This window comes from Myotis lucifugus, unplaced genomic scaffold (genome assembly GCF_000147115.1).
Source record: "Myotis lucifugus unplaced genomic scaffold, Myoluc2.0 scaffold_129, whole genome shotgun sequence".
NCBI classification, from domain to species: Eukaryota; Metazoa; Chordata; class Mammalia; order Chiroptera; family Vespertilionidae; genus Myotis; species Myotis lucifugus.
Window position 1 is genome coordinate 1,689,650 of NW_005871177.1, and position 14,906 is coordinate 1,704,555.

Sequence of the window (14,906 nt, forward strand, 5' to 3'; positions counted from 1 at the left end):
GCATGTGGATGCCCAGTTGTTCCAGGACTATTTTTTTAATTTATTTTTTAATTTATTTTTTTAAATTTTGTTTTATTGCTTAAAGTATTACAAAGAGTATTAAATATTTTTTAAATGTTTTTATTGATTTCAGAGGAGAGGGAGAGAGGGATAGAAACATCAATGATGAGAGAGAATCACTGATTGGCTGCCTCCTGCACACCTCCTACTGGGGATTGAGCCCATAACCCAGGCATGTGCCCTGACAAGGAATCAAACCGTGACCTCCTGGTACATAGGTCAACCATTGAGCAACACAGGCTGGGCCCAGGACCAGTTTTTGAAGAGACTATCTTTGCTCCATTGTATTGCCTGTATTGCCTTCATTGCTTTATCAAAGATGAGTTGACCATATTTATGATCTTTTTAAAATTAAAAACAACTATTTTAAACTTTATATATTACTTTGCGAAACCATTCTCCAGTTAAATCTCATGGCCTGATGTTTGGAAATAAGTAATTATCTACATTTCAAACTAGAAAAATACCTCTCAAAAGATATGTAAAGGTAAAGCTGAAGATAAACTGCATTAGGCAAATTTATGTAAACTTCACACAAGATTACACACTTATGGAGTTACTTCCAGAAGAAAATTAATATTAGGCACACCCTGATGTCCATTAGACTAGTCCTGATTTTCTTTCGGCTATGAATATGTCGATTAGGAATTATTTTCATAAGTGACTGAAATTTGCCAAATAAATCACTTGAAGTTTAAAAATGCTAAATTACTACCTCACAGCCAGAAGGTTTGCTATTCTCGGTGGCAGAATAAAATGGACTGAGGCTCATTTTTTAGTAATTATAGAATATAAAAAGCAGCACCCTTAATGTCTTGGTTAGAGCCCCACAAAATAAAATTTATTTTATTACAAGTTAAAAGCTTTCAGAGTTCTGGGCTAAAGAAAATTATGTTTTTCTTCTAAAGTGAGCTTATTGGTTTTATTGATTCTCTTCTATTTTGATATTACATGCAGTTATAGGGGAAGTATATTTCTTTAATATATAACAATGTTGTTTTTTCTACCACAATTTTTTTTCCTTTTACGTTACCATAAAGACAATATAAATTTACTTTCAACAGTTTTGTTCTCCTAACAACTTATCCTATCTAATAATAGACAAACATGGTAATTGACCATACCTTCGCTACACCTCCCAATGGCTAATCAGCACAATATGCAAATTAACCGCCAACAAAGATGGTGTCTAATTTGCATACTGCAGGCAGGGCGGGACAGCGCGAGCCACCAGCATGCCACCATCCAGCGCAGGCCCACCCCAGAAGCCCCAGAAGCCACCTGATATGGTAGTAACTCTATCAGTAAGCACTCTGAAAGTCAGTGGCATAAATGCACCAATTAAAAGACAGATTATGAGGGTGAATCAAAAACAAAACCCACTTTAAATATAAAGACACATATAGATTAAAAGAATTAAGCTGCAGCCTGTTTTGCTCAGTGGATAGAGCATCAGCCGTGGACTGAAGGGTGCCAGGTTCGATTCCAGTCAAGGGCATGTACCTCAGCTGCTGGCTTGATCCCCAGTCCCTATCAAAGCATGTGCAGGAGGCAACCAATGTGTCTCTCCCTTTCCCTTCACTCTTTCTAAAATTCAGTGGAAAAATATCCTTGGGTGAAGATTAACAAAAACAAAGTAAATGGATTAAGTAACATTAAAGAGATTATAAGAAAAATATATTCCAAATTTTGTTAGTTGTATAATGGTTATGTTTAAATTATTAACACCTAAGAAATTGGGTGAAGGGTACATATAATATGCTGTAGTATTTTATAGTTGTTTTTACATGTATGAGATTATTTCAAATTAAAATATTAAAAAATTAAAAATTAGTAAAATATTAATTGAAATGTGTATGCATTACATGAAAAATCTCCTAATTGCTTCTAGCATAATTTATTAAATTGTGCTAAAATTTACCAGGGTTCAATTAAAAAATATCTTAATTCTAAATGATATAATAGAAAATATATAATAGTGCAGTTATAAGCACTTATCTGAAAATAAAAATTTAAAGAAGTGAATTTAAAGAAGGGATTAGCCAAAGAAAATATATGCACAACCCATGGACACAGACAACAGTATGGTGATGGCCAGAGAGAAGTGGGGGGCAAGAGCTGGGTAGAGGGGGCAAAGGGGGGAAAATAGGGACATCCTATATAATAATAATAAAAGGCTAATATGCACATTGACTGAACGGCAGAATGACCAGTTGCTTGATGTGCACTGGCCACCAGGGGGCAGACACTCAATGCAGGAGCTGCCCCCTGGTGGTCAGTGCACTTCCATTGGGAAGTGCCACTCAGCCAGAAGCTGGCTCATGGCTGACCAGTGCAGTGATGGTGGCAGGAGCCTCTCCCACCTCCATGGCAGCACTAAGAATGTCCAAATAACGGTTTAGAGCTGATCCCTTGGGGGCCTAAGCCTTATCCGGACATCCCCCAAGGGCTCCCTGGCTGCCAGAAGGATGTCTGACTGCAAGCTTAGGCCTGATCCCCTGGGGAGTGGGCCTAAGTCGACAGGTGGACATCCCCCAAGGAGTCCTGAACTGTGAATGGGCGCAGGCCGGGCTGAGGGACCCCCACCCCGAGTGCACAAATTTTTGTGCACCAAGCCTCTAGTCAAATATATTTTGCTATAGTTTTAAGTTGTCTTTGGTAAATAAAAATGCATTTTTGTATAATGTTTCTTTTTTAATTTTTGTTGAATTTATGGAGTGACATTGGTTAATAAAATTATACAGGTTTCAAGTGTATACATCATCTTAAATAAGTCTGTGATTAGGTAAGATCTAAGAGTGTACATCTTGCCAATGTAGTCATCAAAGATAAGTGGAATGGTAAAAGTTTTTCTGAAAACTGATTTGCATAGAATCTGGTAAATTGGCATGGAGGAAACTATTCATTGGGGATAAATCTCTGTCACACATTTCTCTGATTATGAGATGCTACTCTGCTACTGAATGATATTAATAGTGTTACTAAACTCCACAATTTCAATGTAAAATTTTTAAATTTGAAAAAAACACAGAGTAGTATGGTGCATTGCCTATATAAAAAGAATATTATATGCAATTAGAAAATAAGTATTTTCATATACTTTTATCTGTCGTGACTTTTCCCCATAGGAACAATCTCTCCTAAATTGTCTCCTGCCATCAAATTGAAGGTTTGAGGCGAGAAATGTTAATGACTCTCTCACTGTAGCTTTACTAATTTATGATCCACCTTTCTGACTATTGATCTTTCATGATTTAAGTGTTCTGATCGATAAAACTGAATCTTCTTATTCTGCATTGGAATCTAGGGATTATTTCGGCCAAGTTAATACCTAATGGTAATGAATAGATTAACAATTTAAGCTTTGAGATTCTTCTATTTAATTTATCAAAACCTCTTATTTTCTGATAGTAATAATATAAACTTAAGGGTCTTTTGTTTCATTTGTCAAATAACACTTGCTAGCAACTAAAGAGTACTATAATCTTTGTGGGAAATTGCTGGGTCTCTAAGTGATAGTTTATGTTTGTTTCTGGCTTGGATTTCAGAAACCACCTGCTCCTGTTTTTAGATAAAAGAAATGTCCAACAACTATGATGATGACAATGCTAGCCTTTTATTACTTGCCTTGTTTTTTTCCCCACTTCGTTTTTTTGACTCTCACTCAAATTATCAAAGGCACAGAAAAAAAATTAAAAACTGTCTCTTAATAATAGTCAACATACATGTAAACCTGACTACCTCTTCACTAAGTCCAACGTGTTAACTTGGAAACATGTAAACCCACCTCAAAAAGCATGCATTAGCTGCTAGGACCATATTTAAGATTTATTCTCAAATTCTATTCATCCTTCAAATTCCAGCTCTAATTATTCCAACCTAGAATGATTTCATTCTTTTTACCTTCTGTTGTGCTCTTTAGTCAAACCAAAGACTAGAGTTGTTTCATGAAATTCACTTTTATTTCCCTAGTTATATATTCAGAATCCTAAGAACATGTTATATATTTTATATATGCCCTGGAAAGTTGCCTAGCCTATGTACATGAAAAACATTTAATAAATATGTATTGACTGATGAAACAAGGTTATTGAAAATTTATCATGATTCAAAATGTTAGATGGTATGTCTAGACTACAAAGTAAGGAGCTAACTTGTTACATGAGTTAATAAAGTCTCCTGTACCAGAAACTAATTCTTCATCATGATAATTTAGCTGAGTTCTAAATTCATTCTGAAATTGAAGAAAGATAATTAAGAATGATTCTCTGGCCCTGGCCAGTGTGCCTCAGTTGGATGAGCATCATCCCATGCACCAAAAGGTCTCCAGTTCAATTCCCGATCAGGGCACATACACAGCTTGCAGGTTCCAGTGTTTCTCTCTCACACATTGGTCGATCTCTCTCTCTCTCTCTCTCTCTCTCTCTCTCTCTCTCTCTCCCTTCTTTCTCTCTAAAATAAATTAAAACATTTTAAATTATTATTTCTTAGTTTTGACCTTTGATTTGTGTGATTATATCCTCCTATCTCTGACATTTTTTCTCTCTTTTATTAAATCCCTTCTTTCTGCAGTCTTTTCAACATCTAATTTCATTTTTAAGTGGTGGAAACAAGTGTATGGGTGTTTTTTTCAGTGTATTTATTGTTCAGAGGCAACTTATGTCTAACTAATCCATTTAACTTCATGGCAAGCTTGCTTGAAATCTTTCCATTTTTTTAGAAAGAAATACAGTAAAATTTGATTGTAATTTATAGTTTGATATTGAGTTGCTTGCATCTAAGCACTTTTAAAAATATATTTATAACCTAATTTGGACTTTATATTTAGTGATTCAGCAACTTAATTCTATCAACCTGTTTTTATAGTTGTCTTGTTGATCAAATTGATAAACTAATAATACATGAACTATCTTCTGTTTTCTCAAGTTGGTAATCTCCTTAACTTTACAAAATATTTGGAGTACTCACCATTTAATACCCATATACCACTCTGATATATATTTCCAAGTGTTACATGAAGTAATGTAAAGGATATTCCAAGAATGTTGATGTTATATCTTCACCTCAAACTTTCATCTCAAACTGCATAGAAAACTTATTTTCCATCAGTGTCCTCATCCCTAAATGGCAAGAGTTCTCTGGAGGAGTGTCATAAAAAGAGAGTGTGTTAAGCATTATAACTGGTTACCAGATGTCATTATGCTAAACAAAAATTTAACATAGTCTCATTTATCCTTGGCCTTCAGCCTTCAGCACTGAAGCTGTAAAAATGTCTATTCCATCTCGTTGGTATTTCTACAATCTGCTTTTCCCACTAAATAGTTTCTTTCACTATCCTCATTACCCTTCACCTTGACTCTTGAAATAACCCCTCTCCCTCTTACACACTGTTTTTGGAATTATTTTTTAGAAATACAGGCAGGAACGTGCTGCTTCTCAGTTCTTAGAAAAATAATTACATATATGCTAAAAAGCATTTAAACTTTTATAAAATAAAACCTGAATGCACCAGCCCATCTTGACATTCAAATAGATTAATCCATGCAACCTAATCAAACCCACTATGAACCATTCACCAAGCCATGCTGCTGTTTTGGACATGCTCACCCATTGACCAAGAATGGGCTCCTCCTTTCTTTTTTACAGATTAAAACTATACTCTTCTTTACGACTCAGATTGAATACCACTTACTGTGAAATGTTCTCTGTTCCATTAATGCCATGGACATGATTGCATGGATCTATCTTATACCAGTAGCACTTTGCATGTACATATTTTAAAGCTTCTTCCATTTTGCCTTATCTAGATTCCTTCTCTTCCCCACTAATTTGAAACTGAGGTTTGGGGTTATGAAATTTTCATATTGTGCATCTCACAGTGGCTTGTGCACCTGTGCTCTGCATGTTACACCTGTCATTTCCATAGCCCTTGCCTACATTAAAGCACTCTTTTGCCAACATCTTTAACTCATTTTTTTGAAAAACAAATCTTAAGTACAGTTGTCCTATAACCCTTCTTCACATAATGGATCCCCATAGGGGACTCTATATACAAGATGCCTTCCATTCTTTATTTCACTCTTCAAGTTCTTTCAATCCAATATGAATTCACTCACTCTATTCCATTCTAATTCCACTTCCAGGGTCATCAGTGATCTTGATTGTAAACATTTATGAACTGTTTGCAGGGATTTTCCTATTTAATTTTATTTATTTATTTTTTATTTTATTTTATTTTATTTTTTTAAATTTTTTTTATTGCTTAAAGTATTACAAAGGGTATTACATATGTGTCCCTTTTTTCCCCCGCCCTTGACAATCCCCTGGTCTCCCCTACCCCCCAGTGTCTTATGTCCATTGGTTATGCTTATATGCATGCATACAAGTCCTTCGGTTGATCTCTTACCCTGCTCCCTCCTGTCTCCCAACCCTCCCCGGCCTTCCCGCTGCAGTTTGACAATCTGTTTGAGGCAGCTCTGCCTCTGTATCTATTATTGTTCAAAAGTTTATAATGGTCTCTATAATTATAAATTTGGGATCTAAATGCTATAATATGCTTTTGGACTATATTCCTAGATGGTCAAAGGAAAAGCAAATTCTCTTTTTTTTTTAATATATTTTATTGATTTTTTACAGAGAAGAAGGGAGAGGGATAGAGAGCCAGAAACATCGATGAGAGAGATCGATCAGCTGCCTCCTGCACGCCCCCCAGTGGGGATGTGCCCGCAACCAAGGTACATGCCCTTGACCGGAATCGAACCTGGGACCCCTGAGTCCGCAGGCCGATGCTCTATCCACTGAGCCAAACCAGTTCGGCAAAAGCAAATTCTCTTAAAAGATATAATGACAGCTAAGATATGTATTTCTACAATGTACCCTTGAAAAACAATTCTGAGATTCTATGTTTGTTGTTTATCGTGGCTTTAGTACAACATTGATTATTATTCTGAATATTTAGTAAGAATAATTTTTATTATTTAAATCAAAATCTCATCTCAGATTCCATAGCCCAATGCATTAATTTTTGGTAATATATGAAATATTATAGGGTCAACATGTTATTGTTTAAATATGCATGAATCTTCTTATTGTCATTCCACAGACTGCTATATGCTTTAAAGCTGGTAAAATCATTTATGATTAACACAGTGGAAAGTTGGGCAAGAGCTGGCGCTAATTACAATATCTGCAGAATCTCATAAAAAGATATGGGAAACAGCTGCTATATGAAGATTGTTTTTATTCACTCCCTCAAAATCATAATAATATGATCAATTTGTACAGTACTAGATGCCAAAGCCATGTGGAACTTTATATACCTCAGTCAACAAAATGTTTTCTTTTTATTTTATCTTTTGTAATAAATGATTTTAAATTTATTTTTTCCCTTTTTTATTGATTAAGGTATTACATATGTGTCCTTATTCCCCCATTGCCCCCCCATTTATGCACTCACCCCCCTGGTGTCTGTGTCCACTGGTTATGCTTATAAGCATGCATACAAGTCCTTTGGTTGATCTCTCCCCCTTACCCCCACCCTCCCCTGCCTTCCCTCTGAGGTTTGATGGTCTGATCGATGCTTCTCTGTCTCTGGATCTGTTTTTGTTCATTAGTTTATGTTGTTCATTATAATCCATAAATGAGTAAGATCATGTGATGTTTATCTTTCTCTGACTGGCTTATTTCACTTAACATAATGCTCTCCAGCTCTATACATGCTGTTGTAAATGGTAGGCGTTCCTTCCTTTTTGCAGCAGCGTAGTATTCCTTTATGTAGATGTACCACTGTTTGTTAATCCACTCATCTGCTGATGGGCACTTAGGCTGTTTCCAAATCTTAGCTATGGTAAACTGTGCTGCTATGAACATAGGAGTGCATGTATTCTTTCTGATTGGTGTTTCTAGTTTCTTGGGGTATATTCCTAGAAGTGGGATCACTGGGTCAAATGGAAGTTCCATTTTTAATTTTTTGAGGAAACTCCATACAGTCTTCCATAGTGGCAGCACCAGTCTGCATTCCCACCAGCAGTGCACGAGGGTTCCCTTTTCTCCGCATCCTTGCCAGGAGTTGTCATTTGTTGGTTTGTTGATGGTAGCCATTCTGACAGGTGTGAGATGGTACCTCATTGTCGTTTTGCTTTACATCTCTCGAATTTTAAATTTATTAAACATTATGTACTTCATGGACTCTCTATGGGTTGGCCTATTACATTGAGTATTTTAACTAATATATTTTATTGTTTATACTGGATGTTTCATTTAGAGAATTGAGAATCAGGCAAATGTCAAGATAAATTTTTTTAATTTTTTATTGCATACAATATTATATGAGTTTCATGTGAACAACATAGTGCTTCAACATTTATATATGTTATGAAGTGAATACCACTTTAAGTCTAATTACCATTAACTTTTCACATTATTATTGACTATATTCCCCTTCACCTTTTCACTCACCCCCTCTGGCAACCATCAGTTTGTTCTCTATTTCAATGAGTTGTTTTGTTTTGTTTGTTCATTTGTTTTGTTTTGTTTTAAGATTTGACATATATGTGAAATCATACAGTGTTTATCATTCTTTTTTTGACTTAATTCACTTAGCATTATACCCTCTACCTTCTAAGAATATTTTTAGTCCAATCGTCTTACACAAAAAGCAAATAAATAAAACTTTGCCTTAATTATCTGATTATTTCTTAATTCTCTATTTCACTGGTAAGAACTGAGTTTATTATGGTGCAATAAATAAAATATTGTATTCTAATTATTTTATTATTTTTCTTCCTCTCCCAGTTAAAAATGTGATATTTTTGAGAGTAGGAATTACATCTCTTTTTTTATTTTTAACTTATTTTTCTGAATTTGCCAACAGTATTTAGATAGCAGACCTGCATGATTATTTGATAAATGAACAAATAAAGTCAGGTTCCAAATCCAGGGAAATCAAAGCTATTAAAAAATTAAGTTATCTCTTATTCCACGATTCTTATCATCTCTATTATAATAAAATCATACTGCCACACTCTAATTAGAAAGTTAATATTACAGTTAAGAAGACATGCATTAAATAACTATTGGTACATATTGATGATGCCCACCTCCTTTAAACTAATGTGGTCACCATTCTTTCTTAAATGTAGATCTATATTTTATATGATGAAGAAAAATCTAGCATATGCAGATTATATTTATTGAGCACTCACTATGTTGTAGATTTGATATGTGTTTTGCTTACATTATTCTAATTTAACCCTCCCAGCAAATTGATGGATTATGATTCAACCTCAGTCAACTCACCTACACTTATATACACTTGGCCACAGTTTTTTTTATAAATTCCCACTGATCTTGGGTTTATAATATCTATACTTGTGAATAGTATAAAGAAAATGTTTACATAATTCCTGAAATCTTTGAAAACCATTCCTATTCTTCAATTAGCAAAAACTCTCTTTATATGATTTAAGAGTATTATGGATTTTTAATGGATTTTTTAATCTACTTTATGAAACGTATAGGTCAGGCTAATTGGAAATAATGAATGACTATGTTAAACAACTATTTTAATACCAAAGCAAACAAATATCAATCAACATGTCAATCTCCCCAGTAAATTTACATGATTTACATATCATTTGATTGAGTCCACCAAGGGGAAAATATAATTTAAATAGAACATGAGCTTCTGCATCAAGTTCACTAAAAAAAAAATACTGAAGAGATTTTTACTTTTATGATTCCACTGGAAATGAAAGACTGGGCTGCTTCTCTGAATAGCTTTAGTTTTTTATTTAAAAATAAGTTCCACTGGACTCCCAATGGCCAAAGTGGGTGACAAACCAAATTGTTGAAATCAATAGGTAGGCCAAATATCCTTACATACGAAGGCAGCCATAAATTTCATAATGCTGTAATATGGATGCTTTCCATTCTAAAGGGTCAGTCCAATTGAAGAGCAAATAACATAATTATTTCAATCAATTTTATTAAGAACAAAAGCATAAGTCATTTGAATAATTATGTGAATTCATGCTGACAAAATATGACCTATGTTAATTCAACAGGTGCCATTCTTTGCCCTAGATGCTTTTGCATAAATAGAACTATCTACTAACTTTCTCTATGAATGCAAAGATGTTTCCTGAATATAGAACCAGTGCCTCTTTCAGAGATTATAAGACTAGCAATTCCAGAAATAATAGGTTTCTGTCCTTTCTCAGTAATCCTCCCTTCCAAGTGTAGAGGAACTGATTTCAGAGAGACAAACATAAATTCCCTTTCTTGGTTTCTTTTTAAAGGTGGAAAATAAACCATTTTACAACTTCATGACTTTCACTGTGTTATATACTTGATGTGATTAAGAATGCCTTTTGAACCGGTAAAAAGATTCAGAAATATTAAAAGGAAGCAAAATTCATAGTTTTCAAAGAGAAATAGTTGTGTTCAATTTTATTTGGGAGTTATTTATTACACCTAAATTTCATGGTTATTTCTTTGAATCTTAAGGTAGTTACAGTAAATTTCATTTCTAAATGAATGTATTGCTTATTTTAGATATTCTATTGCTCCAGTTATACTTTTCAGTGGTTCTCAACCTGTAGGTCGCGAACAATGAAAATACATCCTGCATATCAGATATTTACATTACGATTCATAACAGTAGCAAAATTACAGTTATGAAGTAGCAACGAAAATAATTTTATGGTTGGGGGTCACCACAATATGAGGAACTGTATTAAAGGGTCTCGGCATTAGGAAGGTTGAGAACCACTGCATGTGTCACTGAATGATCATTGATGATACAAATATAATGATAGGTAATGTAATCAAATTTAAGTATTTAAGTAAAAACTTTAAAACTACTTTTTTATTTCTATGTATCAGCTTTTAATTTAGCATATTTAAAATGCATATTTATGTCCTAGCTGGTTTGGCTCAGTGGATAGAGCGTTGGCCTGCGGACTGGAGGGTCCCAGGTTTAATAATTCCAGTCAAGGGCACATGCTCAGGGTGCAGGCTCGATCCCCAGTAGGAGACATGCAGGAGGCAGCTGATTGATGATTCTCTCTCATCATTGATGTTTATATCTCTTGCTCCTTCTCCTTTCCTCTCTGAAATCAATAAAAAAATAAAAATAAAGTCCAGATTTATTACGATTAATGCATATTATTGAAAATTACTTTCATTTTTTCAGATCCAAGAAATTAGTAGAAATAATGAGCAAGAATATGACTACGAAGAGGATGCTACCTCACTTTCTGCATATTTTCCCAGTAAGTGTTCTTGTATGTCATATACTATGTATATATGTAATGTTTGTATTACATATATGTATCTGGAAAAGTAAGGCTGAAGAGAGCATGAAAAGGTAATTAACTGAAATACTCTTAATTTGTAATATGGCACAGATACTATGAAATTGTTTTGCTAATTTAAGTACTTCTAAGTTCAATGCTTGATAATCAAACACCAGTTTTTCCTACCCAAAGAAAATACAGAAGTCAGGTTGATGTAAATATTGTGACTATTTAACAAGTATATTTTTTCAGTTTTAGACATTCTTTTCAGACCTTAGTTTCCTCAGCCAGGAAATTGGAAAGTTGGACAAGGACATTCTCTAAGCTCCTCACTGGCTGCAATGGGATGTAATTCTATAGTCTCGTGTCTGAAGACTAATTCAGAGTCTTTGTAGATATGTCACTGTGCCCTTCTGTCAGATTCCATTGGTATGGGACAGTTTGCTTCACGAGCATGTCTGGTACGCATCTCCCACCTAACATTTCCAAATCTGGAAGCCCTGATTCCTGCCACGCCCAACCTGCTCCACTTACCGACTTCCCCATTCCAGCAAGTGAAGATTCCGTCCTTGGTCAGTTCAGGCCAAAAACCCTGGTCATCATGGCTTTTTTACTTTGTCTCCTACCCCATATCCAACCTGTCAGGTAATAATGTTGGCTGTACCTTCAAAATAGAGCCAGCATTCAGCCATTTCTCCACTTTCATTGTGATTATTACTAGTCCACACTGTCATCAGCTCCCCTGGATTATTGCTAGCACTGTGGCTCTCAATGGAGGGCTATTTTCTGTCCCCAAAAGAGGATATTTGTCAATGAATGGAGGTGTTTTTTTTTTCCAATTAGAGTTTGCATTCAGTGTTAGTTTGTACTCATTTTGGGTGTACAGCATAGTGGTTAGAGAATTATATACTCTACAAAGTGGTCCCCCTGATATTTTCAGTACCCACCTGGCACTATACATAGTCATTACAGTGTATTGACTATATTCTCTATGCTGCACTTTACATCCCTGCGACTATTTCATAACTACCAATTTGTACTTCTTAACCCTTTCACCTCTTCACACAGTTTCCCAAGTCCCACCTTCTGGCAACCATTTGATTGCTCTCTGTGTCTGTGTCTGTTTCAATTTTGTTTGTTTATTTTGTTCTTTAGATTCCACATATAAGTGACATCAAATATTTGTTTTTGACTGACTTATTGAACAGAGATTTTTTTATTGGTATGATTAGAGAAGGGAGATCTGCAACTGGCATTTAAGAGCAGAGACAATAGGAATGCTGCTAAATATCCTACAGGACACGCCCCATACAACACAGGAGTCCAAAATGTCAATAACACAGCTTTTAAGAAACCCTGCCAATAGCAGCTTCCACATTTGTCACCCAAATACACTATGTCATGAAGGAACTAATCACTTTTCTGTTCCAAATCTACCTACCCGCCCATTATACATATAATCTGTATCATTGCCCACGAGGCTCTAGAGCAGTGATAGCGAACCTTTGGAGCTCGGTGTGTCAGCATTTTGAAAAACCCTAACTTAACTCTGGTGCCGTGTCACACGTAGAAATTTTTTGATATTTGCAACCATAGTAAAACAAAGACTTATATTTTTGATATTTATTTTATATATTTAAATGCCATTTAACAAAGAAAAATCAACCAAAAAAATGAGTTCGCGTGTCACCTCTGACACACGTGTCATAGGTTCTCCATCACTGCCCTAGATTGTCATCCCATCTGTCACTGCTCCCCTGCATGCTCACAGCCACGGTGACTCTCACACATCAAGCATGCTTGTGCCTCGGGCATTTGTGCTTTGAACAGTGCGCAGTGGGTGCTCAGTTAAGTATTATAGACCACTAGTTTTTCAAATGATAGGCTGGCCTGCAAATCAAATAAATTTAAACACAATGCTTTAAGGAGCATACTTTGGCAAAATCAGGACATTATCGCAGAACACAAAAGAATGCTAAATATTAAAGTAATGCATTAACACATGAAGTCTGAATGTTATAAATGTCATTTTTAATGATAATGAAAGTGATGATACAGACCATCATTAATAATGGCCGTGTATTCAATATGACATTTAATCCTCAGAAGAACAGTAGTAAGGAAACATTATTGCAGTGATTTGCACAGAACAATATCATTCCTACAGACAGTTTGGACCTCGAACTGTCTCATATGTGAAACACAGTGTGACGGGACTCAGGCCTCAGGCTTTTTCATGGGAAAGGGGGTGAAGCCTAGAACCCTTAGTCAGCAGATTTCCATTGCTCCCACCATTGCTATGAAGCTTCCTAAATCCTATGGACCCACTACCTTACCTGACTCTTCAGGACTGGATTCCAGGTTTGGGCATGATCAACAAGGACCGAGGAGAGTCTGTTGCTTAGACGGTGTAGACATAAAACGTAAGCATGGAACACCTCAGCATAAGAGTGGCTACAAGAAATTTCCTATAGCGTGAATGTAATTCTAAGTTGGTGTTCACTTGCCCAGAGAAACTTAGTGAAGTCCCTTTGCTAGCCCTGAGCAATAATTTCCTTTCAGTTGCTCCATCATCTACTCCATCATTTCCAGGGACTACTTTGTTTCAGGCTCAGTGTTCGGTGTTAGAAGTAGGAAGATGGGATCAGTGAGAGATCTGTGCAAGGATTCAAGGCTGTCTGCTCTGCTTAGACTGGTAATTAAAGAATCTTGGTTGGCAGCTCTATTATTGCCAGCTGTATCCTTCTTCTTTCTCACATAAAAGAAGATTAAAAAAATAAAATTCCATGTAGAAATATGGGGTACCCTCTGAGGCATGATTTTTCTACTGCTGAAAATTTTCTACAATGTAAACTTTCATTTAAAAAATGATTTTTCTTTTATCCCACATTGTTTTTCATTTTATTGACACTGGTTAATAAAATTACACAGGTTTTGGGTGCACAATTATAGAACACATCACCTGTACACTGTATTGTGTGTTCAGCACCCCAAGTTAAGTTTCCATCCCCCTTCCACTCCCTCCCATCTCCCTTCCCCTGGCAATCACCACACTGTTGTCCTTTTTTCCATACTCCACTCTTTTGCTTCTTTAGCTATACTTTAGTTTAGCAGCACTTTAAAAAACAATTATTTGTTTTTCCTTTGCACTGACATTGGAAATTGTTATTCACACATTCCCTGCAATGAGGAGAGTCAAAAGTTTTGATTTAAAATTTTGTGGATCCTTAATTTAGAGCAGACTTATTATAAAGAGAATATAAACAATTTTTTAAGACTTAAAGATATTGCATTATAATATCTTTTTTCTATTTTTTTCCTGAGTGGTTAGAGAGCATTTATTTTGTACAGTATAAACACAAATGTTGGAACCATGATTCTTAGATGGAGGGACTTTGGATCATTTGGTTAAGTTTCAAGACAGAATACATTTTATAGGTGAGAACTGAGCCTTAGAAAGATTTACCTACTGTTAGTAATTTGGATGCCTTCCTGATGCAAAATGGATGAACACTTTTCTCAAGTAACATTTTCAAGAATTAAAGTATC

General features: G+C 35.3%; 1 protein-coding gene across 1 annotated transcript in view; it reads left to right on the forward strand.

The window, feature by feature from the left end:
- BANK1 (B cell scaffold protein with ankyrin repeats 1) overlaps positions 1 to 14,906 on the forward strand; it is a 298,633-nt gene that overhangs the window by 236,514 nt on the left and 47,213 nt on the right. Inside the window, exon 8 of the mRNA XM_023758387.1 lies at positions 11,255 to 11,333. Coding sequence (XP_023614155.1) covers positions 11,255 to 11,333 — 79 coding nt within the window. The remainder of the gene's footprint in view (positions 1 to 11,254; positions 11,334 to 14,906) is intronic.